The sequence below is a fragment of the Malaclemys terrapin genome, chromosome 8, assembly GCF_027887155.1.
Source record: "Malaclemys terrapin pileata isolate rMalTer1 chromosome 8, rMalTer1.hap1, whole genome shotgun sequence".
Lineage (NCBI taxonomy): Eukaryota > Metazoa > Chordata > Testudines > Emydidae > Malaclemys > Malaclemys terrapin.
In genome coordinates this window covers 9,199,780-9,213,075 of record NC_071512.1, presented here as the reverse complement: position 1 = coordinate 9,213,075, position 13,296 = coordinate 9,199,780, and the positions used below count along the sequence as shown (strand labels likewise).

Below are 13,296 nucleotides of genomic sequence, written 5' to 3'. Positions count from 1 at the left end.
CTGGAGGGGGGAGGGGGGAAAGCTGCACAGTGATTTCCCACTTCTGTGCAGCCAGTGGCCTGTGCTCCCCAAAGCCATGCTAGAACCTCCACAGTTATTTGACAAATAAAATTTGCAGACTTTTAAAATATTGTGCACAGTATTTTTATTTTTTTGGCGCAGAATGCCTTAAGGAGTAACTCGTTACATACAAAGTCAATAAAGATGTGAAGTCAGCAGGAAAGCAGCAGAGAGGAAAATTAAGCCACAAGTGACTATCCTGCCTCTGAGTACAGACAATGAACTTTGGAGCATATAAGCAGAAGACAAAGAACACACCCCTTTATCCTGCATCTAGGAAGTAAAAAGGCAGTGCGTTTTCATTCATGAACATGGGATCCTTGGTTGAAATGCTGCAGAGGACTTTGGGGATGAAAAACTTCTTTAGATAGGGGAAGTTAACCTGTTAGTTAAGTTTAGTCTCTACAAAGTGTGTTATGATTGTTTTATATGTAAACATTTGTTTCCAATATTCTTACTCACTATCACTTGAATATTTGGAAATAAACTTATATTTATAGTGAAGACCAGAATAGCTAAGAGCTGTGATATTAAGCAAGGTGCTGATCCTGAGTTGAATCATATAAGCTAGTGTATATCCTGTTCCTCTGGGGACAGCAGACCTGTATTTCTGTGACTCTTCAATTCTGAAGGGGCTGAACATTACAGGAGGAATGCTATGGGGTACTAGAATGCATCTACTGTTAACCTGCAAGGCAAAGCAAGGGCTGGCATAGCCCAGAGAAGAGTGTTTGGGTGGCTGACTAGTTGGGTGGCAGCAGGAATCTGATAACGAGTTAAACACAAGCCACACTCCCTCACATTGGAGGCAGAGGGTTAATAAGGTGACTCGCAGTCCTGGGTACCCCAAGAACCATCACAGTAATAAATCTTGATCAGTGCCTGGCATATTTTTCAATTCTAGAGCATTACCTGCAGAATCCAACAAGAGCTGAAAAATTTCGTAATGGATTTTAACATTTTTTCTTTAAAATTAAAGTTTTAGCCCTTATGTTTTCAAAGATAGTCTAGCTGTGAACAAAGTATAGACAAAGTGCAGGGATATCTTCTGGAGTCTGACTAATAGCCTAGACTAATAGCTGTGAGAGTATGTTAATTCAAATTGCACAAAAAATTTAAACGTGAACTGTGGAGGAGGGGGAGAAATTGCACAAGTTGTTGCTTTTGCAGGACAAGCTCATGCATACCCCCCCCCACCCCACTCCCAAACCTCTCTGTTTCAGTAAATCGCTGCACTACAACCCTCAAGCCAGTGTCTCTACGCAACCTCCTTCTCCCCCTACCCTCCATTCTCCACTTCTCCCTTCCATCATATACCAGGGTCCTCCATTGGCTTCCTACTATGGCTAACCCTAACCCCCTTCCCCCCCCATTACCAAGGTCTCCCATTCTTAACCCCATTGCTAGGGGCTTTGCGTGTACCCACTCATGTTCCTCTTATTCTTCTGACTTCTCTTTCAAGGTTTCAACTGTATTGGGAGGATGGCAGAGTTAAGATGAGGAGTACTGGTATGCTGAAATAGGTTAACAGCTGCCCTCAATCAAGAATTACAAAGGTGGTTGAAACTGGTAGCTCTGCTAACCAGACAGCAGGGGCTCCATACATCCCACATTTCCCTCTTTCGTTGTTCCAATGTTCTCCAAAAATCAATAGGGTTCTGCCCAGCAATGACTATAGCATTCCCTGAGATTTTGGAATTGATCAGATACAAAGTTCAAAAGTTACCATGTCACATCCAAACACAGTAGCTCCATCAAGCGGAGCATAAGGCCCTGCAAGTTTGGGCAATAAAAAATAATGCCACCAACTCACTCTTACACAGCACTTTTCATTCTTCAATCTCAAAACACTTTACAAAGGAGGTATCATCATCATCATCCCCATTTTACAGAATGGGAAACTGAGACACAAAGAAGGGAAATCATTTGCCAGTGGCAGAACCAGGAATAGAACCCAAGTCTGAGTTCCACTGAAGCCACACAATTATCAGCATAATCACTAACTTTGTGGTTCTGAATCCATTTGCTAATTAGCTCTCCAGCTCTTTAGCATTACTGCTCCACAGCTAGTTACGCTTTATATTTTTCATTCAACATGACACGATCCACCTCTTCGTAAGGGTAAGGTATTATTTTAGTTCGAATTCTATGGTGCACCCTTCTCCTATAAATACGAGCTGTGAAAAGGATCATTTAACAAACATAGCTACTTTATCTTCATTCTTTATTTTTTAGCTAAAGTTTTAACAATATGCACTCTAAAAGGCTATATTCAACAGTATATTAAAGTTAGTTTTATTCCAACACATCTTGAGAAAAACAAACTGCTGTAACAGAAGTTTAAAGTGACAGAATACTTCCACTTAAATATACTCACCTGCTCAGTTATTGAACTTAAATCATTAGTAGATGAAAAATCTTCCTCTTCATTTTCAAAGAATTCATAGTAGTTCTCCAGAAGTCCCGCCATTATTCTGCTAACTATTTCTTGCTCTTTCAGATCCTCCACATCTGTGTAAATGCTAATAAAGATTCCAAACTATCTTAGTTTAAAGACTAAAACCACCTAATTCTCAAAAAATTCCTGTGAATGGCTTTTATGATCGACTAGACAGCCATTCTTTACACTGATTCTTGTTTCATATTCTGAACACACAGAATTACAATCTTAAGTCCCAACTTCAAAGATGTTCCATATGAGCTCTGCCTGCAAGGGATGCATTGTAAGAAGGGGCATTACGATTTTGTTTTGAATAGTTTACACTTGAAGGTTGATTTAAACAAGCTTATGTAACTATTGCAATTAAAAATCGATCTTTATATAGTAAAGAATGGCACTTTCCTGATACAGAGAAACAACTATTATGCAATCAGAGTTAACTTAAACAACTTCCCTCCCTATGTTTTACACTATTTTAAATATTATTTGTATAAATACACTATATATATATATATATATTCTTATGAATAATGATACAACTAGAATAATACAGCAATTATGCAGAGTCACATAAAGGATGGAATGAATTTGTCAAATTAACTTACTGGAAAACATCTGGACCAAAGACAGCAGCCAAAGAACTCGCAGACCAAATTTCTTCATGATGCGATGCTACATTGGCTAAAAATCTACACAGAAACTTTAACAAACTGTAATTAACAGGCGGAAGCTGCTGCAAGAGGAACCTCAACTTTCTTCCAAATTCATCTTCGTTATTATAATCTGTAAAATGTAATGAAAGGATTTTAATCTAAATTAATGTAGTTCAGATATTTTTCACATTTGATATTACTATGAATCTCAAATTTTGACTAAAACTAAGCCATTTCACCGCTGAAATTCAAACAGATATACCAATTTACAACCTGCCACCCCAGGATTTGAATTTCATTTGCTATGCCAGGACTTCTGACTCCATGCTCTTCCAAATGGAAGGGGGGGGGGGGAATCCATCCCACAAATTGGGGTGGAGGATGGGGTAGGGGCACTTTTACATCTTCCATCCTTATTACCAACATAACATTTCTCAATTGTTTCCTCTCTCTCTCTCAATTCAGTCTCTGTAGCTGTCCTCCCTCCTTACTATGTCAGCCTCTCTCAGCAAGAACTTTCACATATTCCTCCACAGTTCCTCTTCATATAGTGGTGCCACCAGAACACTGAAACATACTAGTCTCCAGTCTATATTTAGGTGATGCTGTCAGGTGACTTTTCTTTACTGTAAACTGGCTTTCTGCAACAAAGCATTTGATAATCTGGACCAGTGTGTTCCCCTCTGCTGCTGAATTATTCTACCTAGCAAGTCCAATCACCACCTTCCAAAACACTCACCCAGCTGCACTCCCCTCTACCGGCTAGCTCCTACCCTTTATTCAGATGTATTCTTCCTTAAATATTAAAACACTTGTGGACAAGTTCAATTAGAAACAAGAAACTGTAATATTTTAAAAATCACAATGAAGTCTAACAACTAATTATCAGCATCAAGATATAAAACCCTAGCGGGTTCCATATTGCTGGGAAACTCCTTTTACAGATAGGAAAAGTCATATAGGAGGAGGAGAAGCAGAATGGGTCACATCTTGGACCAAAACAGAGTTCTCTTTCTTCTCTGACAGAAACTCACTATGCCTTTTCTATTCTGGGTAGGGAAATAGAGGAGTTGTCTGAAAGTTAATGAATGGACACTCGATCAGCAAAACAAAAAAATAAAATAAAATAGACCAAAACACATTTGTCTGGAACATCAAAAATTAAAGCAGAAAGCACTATTGTGTAAAAGCATAAAGTGCAGTGATGCCATTTGGTAATTCTGTAGGATTTTTCCATTTGGGGAAAATGAAAATGGTTAAGGGAGTGGTAAACCTATATGATTTGAACCCATATGCAACCGGCTACAGAAGAACAATTAATCTCATCGGTGCAGTAAAACAAAGAGCTGAATAAAGTGGTAATACTTTCTTTTAAAATATAACACACAGTCAACTTCACTTTAGACTAAGTTTAGGAAACAGAGCAATGCAAAGAAGAAAACACTTTCCCACAACAATCACAACTGGTTTTGCCCTTTAAAAAATGTTTTAATCTGTCTAAAATTTAAGTTCTGAACAACACAGTCAAAGACCTGAAGTGAGAAAGTACTTATCTGTAAGTGAAGTCCTCTGAATGTAGTCCATGGATACACACTTCTGAGACACATGGCCTATGGCATCAGGGTCAAATTCACACTTCAATTAGTAAAGACACTTGCCTTCGAGGAACCACCATTAGGCCTGCACAGAACGAGCCTTAAAGGGTATATATGCCACACCTTGTTATATAACCGCAAGTTATGTTTACAACAACCTACAGAGCAGAGTGAACCGGTTCAAGAGCGAGGATGCTACAGAAAACCATGTACCAAAAGCCACTAACATCTTCTGATAATCCTGCTTATTTCAGTCACTCCCTTTCCTAAACTGTAATTGATTTATAATCCTGGAAATTAAGAAGTAGAGATATGGTTCTATTAGACATTCAAAATGTAAATAAAGCATGATAAAAATGTTGTTAAAAACCTTCAACTTAAAAAAGAGGAAATCAATCTTTCTAGTAAAATGTTGTGTTTCCTAGTGGTGTGTTTAGTTACATCCAGGAAATAAATCAAAAAACACTTTCAAGAGCTTCAAGAAATCATTTTTCCCCCCCTCTTTTTAAAAAGGGAAAAATTATGCACTTTTTTCATCTTAAACATACAATTCTCATGCATGTGTACTAATATAAAATAAACTAAGTACCAAATATCTTGTAATACAACATACCCTTAAAAGTTTACACAGGATATGGGGAATAGGGAAGGTCAAGACATACAAGGATCCCAAACATATATAAGGATGGGAATTATGACCTCTGAAAATAGCCCATATACCATATAACCTGAGATGAAATCCCTCCAAAATCTGGCCCATGACACAGAGGGGTGGGTGGCGGGGAAAAAAAGAGTTTCAACTCTGTTAGAAAAACAATGAGAAACTGGGATGGACAGCTGTATTAGATAACAGAACTATAGCCACTAATCTTTCCCCTGTGACTTAACAATGCTTTGTTATGGAATCTTCTTTTGCAAAAATATAAATAAAATAAAATAAGAATCCACAAAGTATATCTCAAGTCTTCCCAAATCACGTGATTCACCACTATGCTAATCTCTCACTTCACCAGATTAGCTAACACATTGAGACAAAATAGCAGTCATTGTAAAAATAAAATTTAGTCTACTGCTGTCCACCTCAGTTTCTCATTATTACTATGGGACTGTTGTTCAAAGGAATGGTATACAGGTGCCTCATCTTTAGGACATCCATTCAAATCTAACTCAGATTGTTAGGAGCCAAAAGTTATGATCATCTCAGGGATACTGGCATCCTATATGAAATGAGTTGGTGTGCAGTTTCTATTAACCAGCTATCCAGATAACCAATGTATGTTCAACGTTTTAGTGAAGGTATCATCTAAATAGGCATGGAAACTGAACTACCTTCTCACCCTTCATCATTAATACACGGGTGGCAGAACAGTGCTGGGAAACTTGACCTAAAACCCTGCCCCATGCTGTATCCCACTATAAACCATGGCTTCTGCCACGAAAGCTGTCAAGCCTACGCTTGTCATAGCATTAAATTCAAACATGGAAACTTAAATTAATTTACCCTAACAGAATACATAACAAACTTACAAAAGAAAAAAAAAAATCACACTAGAAAAGAACAAGGATAAACAACAGTGAGAAATCACGTCAAACTCCTACAGATGACATTGGGAACTATAGAAACACCAGTTACGTTACAAGGTGTGGTACAACTATGCCTATATACCCTTTGAGGAACGCACAATGTGTTACTAATAGCAGTGCTGCAAGACAAAAGCTTTTACTAGTCAAGTTATGAATTAACTCCTCCAACACTACACAACACAGCAAAGGCCAAGACCCAGGAGAGTGAATACATATGGACAAAATTTGGGAATTAAAAAAGGTGGCAAATATAGGTGGCAATTGGAACAAAAACGGTTCTATGATGGACGTAAAATAAAATTAGCCGTTACATGCTGACCACCACACCTTCTACAGGAATGGAATGTAACTGAAGAATACACTAAAAAGGTAAAATTCCCACTAAAGAGGGTCTGCTGAAGACTCCATCTCCTTGTCACTAAAGTCCTAAATCAGGAGCGTGGTCAAACCCCATGCAATCAGTGGGAAGGAAGCAGGGATGGGGAGAAGAGAAAAGGGTTCCATCCCGATTCTAAATTGATCATGATGGAGTGGGCTGTTTGGATTCAGTAGCCCTGTCCAAACTTACATATCCAACATCCCAGAAATCCATGCACAGGATGATGGGGGGGGCTTGGAAAAAGGTTGATATGAAGGTTATGTGGCTGCTTAACTGTCTGCCTGCAAGCAATTGGTGAATTCCATCTCTCAGACCATAAATAGTTATTTGAACTATTTACTTGGAAAGGAGAATTATATACAAAATAAAAGTGTATTGATATACATATAGAACACTAAAGAAAAATCTTAGAAATCACTTAAACCTCTTGATTTATTGAATGATGCCTTAAAGCCACTTGTTACCACCCAAATCCTATTCAAAATAATTCTCATTACCTTGAGAAAGTTGCATCAAATGAATATGCAAGCTGCCTGGGATCACCGGCTCTGGAAGTTCTTGAAGAAAAAATCTAAGAAGGCTAACAGCTGAGGGTACATCTGCTTCTTTAACCAAGTCCACGTCTTCTCCATTATCATATCTTTTCCGAAGCCACTCCACTGTCTCAGCATTCCCATTGACTTGAAAAAGTCCTTCTTGTTCCAGACCTCCTAAATCAGTAGAAAGTTGCAAAAATAAATTCAGTCCCAACTCTTGTTTTATCTGATGTTTACTACAAATCCATCATTTTTATGAATTACAATTGATAATTGTAGATTCATGATTTAACACATGCATTTTACAAGAAAATGGCAAAGCAAGTTATTTTGTAAAATTTCTCTGAAAACCAAACACCCAAAAATGCGTGTACCTTGTTTGAAAGTACAATAGCCAGATAAAACATTCTTCAGCCCAAAAAGATAATTTCCTACAAAGTACTGTACTTGGTTGGGTACCATTTTTTCTAAATACTATGAATTCAATCAAATGTAACTGCAGAAGTAAAGGAGTGAAACACATACAACACGGAAATTAGAAACTAAAAAAAAGTTTGACCCATGAAACCATAATAGTTTCTCAAGGCCAGAATAAAATACAAAAACAGTAATGCTAATTAAAACCAATTAAGATGTGTTCCTCATTTAAAATACAGAGGATAAATACATACCATGTTCCTCAATATAGTTCACAACGTGGCGGACTATGAATGGAACCTCATTGTCTGGTTGCCCTTCTTGCTGCAGCTCATCAAGTGGAATTCCAAATATTTTGTTAGCTAGAACAGAGTTGCAGTTACTCAAGGAAGGGGAGGAGCTCTTCCTCATATCTTTTTGCAGCCAAAAATCAAAGCTGTCTTTTCTGTCAAATGAAAGGAATTAAACTAAGAAAATGTTTACGATGGGACTAGAAGACTAAGAAAATGAGACACTGATATTTTACATACAAGTACATTCATTAGTATTTAAATACTTTCCAATCTCTGTTGGATCACAAGTATGAAACATTTTCATTAGGATCATTGATCCAAGCACAGTAGAACATATGGAGATTGTTCCTCTTGATCCCTAATTTCTGTAGATATGTTTTAATCAAATCAGATAAATCAGCAGCAAAGCTGGTTGACATTCAGGAAAATTCCAGTTACTGGACAATTATTCAAGTAATGTTCAACTTGCTTTAGATAAAGTCTGATTTTCCCCACCCTATTTCTAACTAAGCTTGTTCGTAAGCTTTGGACAATCCACTGCAGAGAATTTTCTGAGTGTATTAAATTGAACTTCCATGCACCAAACCTGATGAAGAGGAACACAGCTGGACGAGACTACCAAAACCTGCCAGTATAAAATAGTCTTGTCTAGTTTTGTTCTGTCAACGTAACTATGCAAGATGGAGCTATATGAAAAGCTAAAATCTGGTGTTCTAAAGCTGCAATACCACCAGAATTTCTACGGAATCTGAAGACACCGCAGCCTATGCAACTCAGCTTCCACAAAATGTATTTGCAGAAGGCATTAATGTTCAAACCAATTTCTAAATAAATTTTTAATGCCTGTCTCGCTCTCAAAATATATTTACTGAAAATTCCCATGAAAAAGCTCTCTCAGGTTGACCAATGACCTAGTGGTAGCATTCTTCCTACCATGCGGAAAACCAGCTGTTGCTTGCTGATCTTTGCTCCACTAGTGATCTAACAGGGATTGAAAATGTTGTGGAGGCAGTGTAAGTCAATCCTAAGAAGCAGCTACTGATCCAACTCCGTTAGTTGAGTCATTGACCAATACAGGCACAGAAGGATGGTGTCTTAAAAGAACACTAAAAAGTACTGGGAAAGATGTATATAAAATAGGTGCATACTATTGTTTCAGAGATGCCTCAAAATAAGCTACTTTTGTTATAACAGAGGAAGTTGCCGTCTTCTGGAGAAAGAATAGCAAAAGAAAAAATATGCTTGGTTAGACTCAGGTGGCCACTCAAGTCCCCTTTGGAAAATACTATATGTACAGACTATAATTAAAAGTATGTTTTACATGCAAGTGGATTATCCTTACTTGATGAGTGGATTGTCACACTGCAACGCACCAGGCAGATCAGAATCCACAAACTTTCCTACTTCAATTTTTAAAAAGCAAGACTGTTAATAGCACTGTAAGGAAACTTACCTCAGAGTACTTAAACACCCAAGTTTAAAAAATATTTTCTACGCCAGCTGCCCTCACTGACCAAGCATTCTTTTGTCATTTACGGTTGTTTGAGATTATGGCAGAAGATCAGCCGGTAGTTCCTCATTGAAGAAGAGCAGAATTCGATCAGTACTTCAGCAGTTAATCTAAAAATATGAAAAATATTGGAAGGTCCTTAATGTTTTAATTTTTTTTAAATACTTGCAAGTCCAAATATTAGTTTGGAAAGATTCTCAGGATCAAGATAAAACAAATGTGACTTTTAAGAACCAACTTCATGCTTCCACCAACCTGGCTCACACGCAGCAACACACAACAGATATGCATAATGCAGTTTGTTCACACAGTAGTTAATCGAAGCTTAATCATGTGCTACCTGAATTTTAATAATCAGCACAAGTAACCAGAGACAATATGAATGCAGTGAGCATTACAGATGTGTCAGACACCTCCTAGCTGGAGGACTAAACCTACAAGACGAAGTAAATATGAAAAACAGGATTAGTGAGCACAGACCACCTAGGTACAAGGACAATGCACAGAAAGACATCCAGCCCACTCTGCCCACTGCTTGGAAAAGTGAGGCTTTATACCCATGCTTAGAAAGTCCATCTTTCACATCTGCTTCTGGCTAGTAGTTTTCACGCATTTAAATCTCCACTTCCCTCCACCTTCTAAAAGGGGAAGGCAGTCAACCCTTCTTCCCAGTCCCCACCTCTGCTTCTTAGCTGCTGGGGAAAAAATCAGGGTCCTCCACTAGTCTACTCCTATAGCCTTCATTTTATGGACCCTTTTTCTTTTAAAGCCCGTCTCCGCTGCTGTTCAGCTTTCCCAAGCAGCAGCTTGACTGCATCATGATTCTGGACAGTGAGCCAACAGGTCTGGATAATTTTACTGTGTTGGTATTTAGCAAAGCAATGAGCAGCAGCAGAGATGCTGGAGCTGTCTCACCTCAGAAACATAAGTTTCAATTTGCAATAAAGTAGATTCTCTAAGGTAGATAGGCTAGGGGAATATTTTTAAATGGAAGCTTAGCACTGCAGAAACTAATGGCTTCAGCACCTTCATTCACCAGGGAAAGTTCCCCACGCACCACTAACGAGCAGATTTTCCAAGCTCTGCACACATCTCCTTATATCACCATGCGAATGTGTGTTTCTGAAAGCCAGCTCAAAAAGTTCCTTTCCACTTTAACTCAAATAATATGAAAATGTTTGAAAAGCAGCCCACTCAACAATGATCTTTTACCAAGTAAGTACTTTATGGACATTTTTAAATGCCACGTTACACAGGTTAAGAACTTTTTTTTCCCTTAAGAAGTGTTATCCATATAAAGATATTATCATTATATACGTAAATTCATATTAAAGGACTTCTTTAAAGGCACATTTCCTCCCACCCCCAAAGTCGTAATGGAATAAAAAACAATACATTAGGTGACCATTTGAACCCAATTTTTCACCTTTTTAAGTTACAGGAGTTGCCATGCATTTGCTAAATGAAGAATGTTTACCTTCAGCCCAATGTGGTTATTCCTGTTCATGGTAAACTAGTCATAGCTTAGTTCATATGTAATGTGCACAAAAGGCATATTTTGTAAAATGTGGCAACGTTACTGTAATTTTCCCCAAACCAAAAAAAAAAAAAGCCACTAGCAAAAAACACAATAAAAACCCAGTGAAAAATGTCACTGAATATGAAATGAAACAAAAACACTATGCAATGCACATTATAAGCATTCCTCAAATATAAAGCACACATTGTCTACAATGAAAAGCTTGCAATTCTATAAGAACACAATTAAGTTCCCAGCCTACTAAATACAGTCTCAGTTTTGTTTTTTCTATCTTCAACCCAGACACAGTTTCACCAATTTATTCACTTTTCCAGACCCCAATCCATTATGAAATTTCAACTAGAGCAATCCAAATATGTTAAAAACTATGCTTGATTAATACTGAATTGACTGTCCTCCCCCCATGATTTTTCTTCTAGAACTTTTCCTTTTGTAAAGCTAGATTTGGGGTGGAAGACTGGATCTTTAATTCTGAATACACCTCTACCTTGATATAACGCTGTCCTCGGGAGCCAAAAAATCTTACTGCGTTATAGGTGAAACCGCGTTATATTGAACTTGCTTTGATCCGCTGGAGTGTGCAGCCCTGCCCCCCTGGAGCGCTGCTTTACCGCATTATATCCAAATTCGTGTTATATTGGGTCGCGTTATATCGGGGTAGAGGTGTACTAGCAAAGAAGAAAGGAAACTTTAGATTATGTTCCCACAGCCATGCTTCAGTCTCTTCTTACTGTTCTGGGATTAACCTCTGAAATTGTTAGAGGGTCAGTCATATTACTACATAATGGAAAGGCTCCATAATTTTATGAATCATTTTTAATTCTGTCCTTATGCAGTTCTTAGTAATGAATTAGCTCAAGCCAGATTTCCACCAAGACAGTTACAGTAGTGTCATCCACCTGTAATGTATCAAATCCTTACAAAAACTCTTGATTACTTTTGTAAATTTAGTGGTTGTTTGTAAAATCCCTATTGTTGTGTAAAATGTATGTTTTGATCAACGTCTTCCTTCTTCTCCATGTAAATTTCAACAGTCATGGTAGATGGATGAAAACATACTGATGTAAAGACACTATCACCTGAGTTCTACCAAATGTAAATGGGAACATGGACTATCAATCCTTTTTCAGTCGACCAACCAAGAAGGTGACGATAGTTATGGAAGCAGTTTTAAAATTTCAGCATATTTTAAAGCTGTGTTAGGTGGCATTTCTTTCTCAAAAAAATAAGAAATGAAATGAAGAATCAGGAGTTTCAGATGACTGCATCTGAGAATCTCTCAACTTTTGCATTCCATTTTTGTTGTCCGAGCAAACGACAGTCCTCCTGGTCATAGTTTTCAGAGTGGTAGCCTTGTTAGTCTGTATCAGCAAAAACAATGAGGAGTCTTTGTGGCACCTTAGAGACGGACAAATTTATTTGGGCATAAGCTTTCGTGGGCTGTTCTATGCCCAAATAAATTTGTTCATCTCTAAGGTGCCACAAAGACTCCTCATTGTTTCTCCTGGTCATAGTTCTCTCTGAATTCTTAGACAAGATCATCAGCTTAGACAAAATATTCTGCAGTACTCCTTTTCAGGTGTAAAATCAGTAATGTTAAAGTGAGAATGCATTTTCTCCTGTATGGATGAAAACCTTTAGGAATGATCTAGCCATTTCTCCTGTTCAGCCAACCATCTTTGAACTATCAATGCTGATTCTTATAGGTTCTTCTTTTTCCTCTATTTTATCACTTGCAGCAGCTAATGGTAATTATGCAAGTTTAAGCAAGTTTGGAAAAATATATCCAGGACAAAGCTTAAATCATCTCTTTATATTGCCCATTTTGTGCAACACTGAAAGTGATGTTAGTATGAACCAAGGCTACATTTTTCTCATGTTCAGACCTTTACTTTTAAGTTCTAATCACAATTTTATTTGTCATTTTTTAGGTGGCCAAGACAGACAGAGGTTGCTCCTGAATGAAGCTGATAAAGAGTTGCCGAAGGCATGGGAGAGGAACATCCACTACTAGGGTTATGGTCCAATGACGATTACGAAGCTGGCAAAGAAAACTTATCTCAATTTTAGAATCATCAAAAAGGATCAATATTCTCTGCTACATTTCAATAAACAAAGTTTTATCCAATGTGACATGTCTTGAAGACTCAGAAGAAATAAGTTTTCTGGTTCTATGAAATGAGCACAAATCCCTTCTGCCTTGCTACTTAGCAACTCTTAAAAATGCTAATATTTTACAGTAAAGTAATGAAAACAGATAACACTGGTCTACAATTTTTGAGAAGTCAT

At 37.7% G+C, this 13,296-nt stretch overlaps 1 protein-coding gene across 2 annotated transcripts in view; it reads right to left on the bottom strand.

Moving 5' to 3' along the window:
* The window catches only part of FAM13B (family with sequence similarity 13 member B), an 83,053-nt gene that overhangs the window by 54,355 nt on the left and 15,402 nt on the right, over positions 1-13,296 (bottom strand). For both annotated transcript variants that reach the window (XM_054036951.1, XM_054036952.1), the window contains exons 2-6: positions 9,411-9,577; positions 7,919-8,109; positions 7,209-7,421; positions 3,106-3,283; positions 2,438-2,582 (exon numbers count right to left, since the gene is read on the bottom strand). In XM_054036951.1, coding sequence (XP_053892926.1) covers positions 2,438-2,582; positions 3,106-3,283; positions 7,209-7,421; positions 7,919-8,075 — 693 coding nt within the window. In that variant the 5' untranslated portion in view covers positions 8,076-8,109; positions 9,411-9,577. The remainder of the gene's footprint in view (positions 1-2,437; positions 2,583-3,105; positions 3,284-7,208; positions 7,422-7,918; positions 8,110-9,410; positions 9,578-13,296) is intronic.